The sequence below is a fragment of the Aquarana catesbeiana genome, linkage group LG06 (assembly GCF_042186555.1).
Source record: "Aquarana catesbeiana isolate 2022-GZ linkage group LG06, ASM4218655v1, whole genome shotgun sequence".
NCBI classification, from domain to species: Eukaryota; Metazoa; Chordata; class Amphibia; order Anura; family Ranidae; genus Aquarana; species Aquarana catesbeiana.
The window spans coordinates 17,981,561-17,987,712 of NC_133329.1; the positions used below are offsets into that span (position 1 = coordinate 17,981,561).

Below are 6,152 nucleotides of genomic sequence, written 5' to 3' on the forward strand. Positions count from 1 at the left end.
GACTAGGGTACCACTGAGATCTGAATGGATCTGAAAAGTGAATAACTATACAGCGGGTGGAATGCACTCTCGTTCTGGGATGACGTCATATGATGGCAGCCCTATATGGCCTCTCGCACACGCCCGCGGACCCAAAGACGCGGCTCTTTACCCATGTGATTGGCTGTGTCCAATCACAGGCGGTCACATGTAAACAAGGAAGTGCCATTTATCAGCTCTCCTCACTTTACACTGACAGAGTGTGAGGCGAGGATAACCGAACAATGGCATCTCCTCACAGGGCAGCTGTGTATAGGTAGTCAGGGCATTGATCATCAGTGCCCTGATTACAGTACCGCCTCAGCAGTGCCCATCAGTGCCACCCATCAGTGCCCATCAGTGACACCAATCAGTGCCCATTAATGTTGCCAGTCAGTGCTGCCTTTCAGTGCCCATCTGTGACACCAATCCGTGCCCATTAATGATGCCAGTCACTACTGCCTTTCAGTGCCCATCAGTGCCTGCCTATCAGTGCTGCCCATCAATGCCCATTGGTGTCCATCAGTGCCCACCAGTGCCGCCTATCATTGTCCATCAGTGCTACCTATCAGTGCCACATATCAGTGCCACCTATCAGTGCCCATCAGTGCGGCCAATTAGTTCCTCCTCATCAGTTCCCTTCAGTGCCACTTCATCAGTGCCCATCAGTGCAGCCTATCAGTGTCCATCAGTGCCTCTTCATCAGCACACGAGAAAAATTACCTATTGACAAAATTTACTGACAGAAACGAAGAATTCTTTTTTTTTTTAACATTTTTGGCTTTGTTTCTTTTATTTTTAGCACAAAGTAAAAAACCCAGCAGTATATAAATACTAAATACCGCCAAAATAAAGCTCTATTTGTTTAAAAAAAATGATAAAAATTTTATTTGGGTGCAGTGCTGCAAGACCGCTCAATTGTCATTCAATGTGCGACAGTGCAGAAAGCTGAAAATTGGCTTACTCCTTATTCTATCCAAAACAAAAAAATAGTTCTGATTAGTGATGCACATTAAAATAAACAGGTGCTCAATGGATTTCTTATTCAGGTCATGAAAAGGTTCTTCTATATCTTTCTATGTCTCTATTTTAGTGGGGAGATCTTCCTGAGAACACTTTGAAATGCTGTTTTAAAATCCTGGTTCCTCAGGCTGTAAATGAGAGGATTTAGAAGAGGAGTGATCGCAGTATAAAAGACGGACGCAATTTTGTCACCAGAAAAATAATGACTAGAATTTGGCCAAAAATAATTAAACATAACAGAGCCATAAAATACAAGCATCACTGTCAGGTGAGAGGTACAAGTAGAGAAGACTTTATTTCTATTGCCCTTAGCTTGGATTTTAAGAACAGCTTTGGATATATAGACATAGGAGAGGATGGTCAGTATTAGAGACCCACCTCCAAGTAAGCTAACTGAGAAAAAAGTAAGTAAAATATTAATGTAGCTTTCACTGCAGGAGATCCGAAACAATTGTGGAAGGTCACATACAAAGCTTTCTATAATATCTGATTCACAAAATGTTAAACTGCAGGCTAGAAGTGTATGAACTAAAGAATTGGTAACGCTGAGGCACCACACAATGGACACCAACTGTACACACACTTTCCAATTCATGATGTGTAAGTAATGTAATGGCTGACAAATGGCGGTATATCTATCATAGGACATGACAGTCAACAAAAAAGCCTCACATCCCATGAAGGATATAAAGAAGAAGACTTGGGTTATACAAGCCTTTATAGAAATTTTTCTTGTCTTGGTGTGAAGATCAAATAACATTCGTGGGACGGTGACTGAGGAATAACAGAGGTCCAAACAGGCCAGGTTCCCAAGGAAGAAATACATAGGAACATGGAGGTGAGACTTGGTGACTATGAGGGAGATGATCAGCAAATTCCAGATGAATGTCAGAAGGTAGATGAGAAGGAAGAAGAGAAAGAGAGGAAGCTGAAGAGATGGAAGGTCAGACAATCCGGAGAGGAACAATTCATTCAAAATTGTCTGATTTCCCATTCCAATTTTTACCTACTTTTTTGATGAGGAGAAAAGTTAAAATTATTAGGCCTCATGTACACTGCTGCTGGTAAACGGACGTTTTTTTCAACTGCTCCTGAACTCTCCTTTATGTTATCTTATCAGTACATGTACACAGGTTTGTTTATAGTCGTTTCTAGGCAGTTGCGTTTAGAGGCTTTTTTTGGAACCCAAAAAAATGCATTCAGAAGCTGTGTTTAGAGGCATTTCAAGCATCAAACGCGGCTAAATGCGGCTAAATGCGGCTAAATGCGGCTTAATGTGGTTAACGCAGTAACTCGCGTTTGGCCATGTTTCGTTTACAGGCGTTTTTCATTTTTGGCTATTTTGAAAAAAAAATAAAAAATTAAAACGTTTCTAAATGCAAACGTGGCAAAATGCAGCAAAACACTGCTAAGCGCGGCATGTAAACACGACGAAATGGACGTTTTAAATGTGGGTTACTATCTGTCAAGTTAAATCATTCAGGAGAGGTTGTAAAAATTTCCCGTTTACAAATTTCCCTTAATCAAATTAATCATCCAATATGCTACAAAACTTAAAAAAAACTTGGATAAAGCTTTCTCTAAATTGTAAATTAGTTTTCTTTATATTTGTAAAAATAATACAGAAAATCTATAAATAAAATATAACTGACTTTTTCCTGGAATTTAAAGTATGACTTGATTTGTGACAATCTAAAATATTGACTAGAGAACTTCTATAAGCAGACTTTCAGACATGGTGCACAGAAAACATGAATCAGTTTCTTGATACTGTCAGATGTTAAATGTTAAAATTCTTCACCAAAGTATTCAGATATTTGCTATAACATGGTTGTATTGAGCAGAGTGTAATATCCATTGTCCTTCATCCTAGAGACCAAGAGAAGTCACGTATTCCTGCCGTATCAGAAACCAAAAACATGAATTTACTTTTTTAATTAAAATTTTTATTACATTCTTATTACATTTTTAAACAATAAGAAAAGACAAATATTCTACACAATCTCTCCCAGAAATGCTTTATTACACCCCTTGCAGTATATTAACTCACTATCAATTAACACCTTTACCAAACTTTAATTTTTTACTTATATCTTTCATTATCCAACTGGGGGAACCATCCGACAGTCATTCCACAAGGAGAGAAAGAAAAAACAAACACAAAAAAAAAAAAAAGAAAAAATCCATGGTTCTTCTGCACTAAGAGAAGTGCCCACTGCCCTGATACAGTATTCTCCTTATCCACTTCTATCCCATATTCAACCCCATATTTACACAGCTCTCTAAATTTAAAGGAGAAATAGAGGGATCTCCAGGGAGACCACACTTCTGCAAACTTTGGCATAGTTATCATGTAGGATGGCTGATAATTCCTTTAGTCTTTATAGACATTGCATTTCATCCACCCACTCCCTCAAAGTAGGTTGAGAAGATGACATCCGATGTTTTGGCATAACTGCTCTCACAGCTAGCAAAAAAGTAAAAGACCTCCTTGGCATCTTATTAATGACCAGAGATAATAGAAAATAATGCTATTTGAGGATCTCGGGCTATATGAGACCCAGATATGTGGTCATAAATGTCAAATATATCTGACCACAAGGATTTGATCTTTGGACAGGACCACCGTAGATGTAACAATGTACCTGTCTGACATTGGCACCTCCATCATATACCGATTTGCTGAGGGAATATCTTATGTAACCTTACAGGGTACTGATACCATCTGGATAGCACCTTGACCTTCCTTTCTTGTATTCTGCTTGCTACGGACATCTTATGAGTCAGAATAAAGGCTTTATTAGCCTCATCTAAAGGAATTGTACACTGAAATTCTTTTTCCCATTCTGCTTCATAGTTTAGTAAATTCGGGGATACATGTGATAACAAAATTGCATGGATTATTGAGATAGGATGTTTCAGCCTTTGCTGGCTCCTACATACCTGTTCAAATGAGACGGGGAGTCTATGCATGGAGCCCATCTTTGATGGAATTTCATAGAAATCTCTAAACTGAAAATAAGGCAGGCCACAGACAATTTATTTTCTGCAACCACAGGAGAATCAAACCGTCTATGGCCAGCCTAAGATAGCCAACATTTTTGTAGACATTCTCTGTCCTCAACCAGAGCTGATAATGTTTTTATATTGACCATAGAAAGAGCATTAGTAATCTGCAAAATTGGTGGAGGGGGGGGGGGTCCACCTTACAAAAGCCATATCTAAGCAATCCTAGTAGAAAATTAGGACTGCCCAGAATTGGGGTAATTGGACCTACATACAATAGTATCACTACCAATTTGATGAAATAGTCCCATGCTTTCAAAAAGGGTGGAACCAAGAAAGGTAAAGACATCTTTGATGGGGGCGTGCTGACAGCCCTTACCTGAAAGAAATTGTCATTTTATTTGTGTCATAGTCTAACCCTTATAATTAGGACCCAAAAATAGGTTCCAAGGATAAGACTGCAATGCAATTATTTCTATAGATGATAGAAATTCAGTCTAGTAGATTGGTGTGTTTTCTCCTTTCCCTGCACAGAACACAGTTGGTTGCAGCATCTCAGCAGTAAATGAAACCGTACAACAGGAAATTGTGATAAAGATAATAGATCAATCTGCAAAAGTTTTAACGTGGATCAAATCACTAAACTCACATATAAGCTTTTTTACCCACCCCTTTCCCCACTCCTTCCATTATCAAGTCAATACACAATCCTTTTATCCTATAGGTAAGGACTATTTTTTTCCCATACGTCTATATTCCGGCAAAGGTACCGCCTAACTCAATCCTGTATACATATAGTCAAGCCATGGCTTCCAAATAATATTGAACCTCTTAGATGAGTTCCTCATAAAGAAAATATGCCTCTCATAAGAAATGCATCTATTCAGATCGAATATCCAATCAGATATAGTCGGAGGGTGAGGGGAGGTCCACCCAATGGCAATTTGTCTCCGAGCCACAAAGAGCGCTCATGCAACAGTAAACCACCTTTAACATGTTAATGTAATTTCAATTCTTGTCATACTTTATTGAACATTAGAAAAAAATAATATCAAAATCCAATCTTTTTTTTTTTAATTGAAGAATAGAGTAAGAAAGGGTTAAAACCCTACCAGTTTTTTCTTTGTTTGCCACCTGTGTCACACTAGGAAGACTCCTTGTAACTTCCTGTCCTGTAGACAGAACAGACGGTAAGAAAACAAGCTCTTCAATAAGACAAATCCCACTCAGACAGTGTCCCCATTGTAAGATTCCCCTCTATTCCTCTTCTGGTGATAACTCAAAAGGTTGGATTTCCCACCACTTTCAGTCTTGAAGACAATGGTCACCAGGACAAATAGAGAAGGCAAATCTCCCCAGCCAGAACACAGACAGCAATAAGAATCTGATAGAGCTTATAACCCCTCTCTCTGTCTTTTAAAAGAACCCCTAGTGATCCTGATATAAAGATTTGTGTTCAAGGATCCATTATGGATTAATAATTTTACATCATGTTGGGCTCCTTGGGTTTTACGCTTCCCAGTTGACACCTAATAGAAAATGAATACAAAACTAATTACAGGTGTCTTTTAAGGTATCTCTCTGTAATATGGTACTTGGTTTTTGTTATTTTCATTTCCTCTTAATGTTCAGTATACATAAATAGTCTACTACGCAGCTTTGACTATGCAAATGGGCACCATGACAGTCAACTGATCCCATGCATTACTTTAGACAACATATTCTGAGCAATGGAATCATTTTTGAATCTTCAAGTAATATTTTTGGTTAATCCTTTGTAAAATGTATGATTCATTTCATATGTCTAAGCTTCAATAAAAAAAACTATTGATAGAAGGACCTATTATGGAGTGATGGCAATCTCCCATTTGTAATTCCTGCATTGTCACCCTCTCTCATACTCCTTTGGTTAAAATTTAAAGAGGCCATTGTTGCAAACATTACACAGACATGGTCCACCACTGACACCATCAGGAGAACCTGTCTAGAGCAATGATGTGCAGTGGATATAGACAGGAAATGGCCTAAACAGGCTGTGGGAGATCAGCAACACTAAGCTTGAAAACAAAAGATGAAAGAAAACTAAAACAAGGATCATGAGGGTA

At 38.4% G+C, this 6,152-nt stretch overlaps 1 protein-coding gene across 1 annotated transcript; it reads right to left on the minus strand.

Annotated features, from left to right (window-relative positions):
- Positions 1–1,102: 1,102 nt before the first annotated feature.
- Positions 1,103–2,035, minus strand: LOC141147510 (olfactory receptor 5B12-like). The gene has a single exon (XM_073634743.1). The coding sequence runs from the start codon at positions 2,033–2,035 to the stop codon at positions 1,103–1,105; it is 933 nt and encodes a 310-aa protein (XP_073490844.1).
- Between the last annotated feature and the right edge of the window lie 4,117 nt (positions 2,036–6,152).

Bases quoted from the DNA above. Each gene is read 5' to 3' on its own strand.
- LOC141147510 (XM_073634743.1), bottom strand. From the start codon at position 2,035: ATGGGAAATCAGACAATTTTGAATGAATTGTTCCTCTCCGGATTGTCT.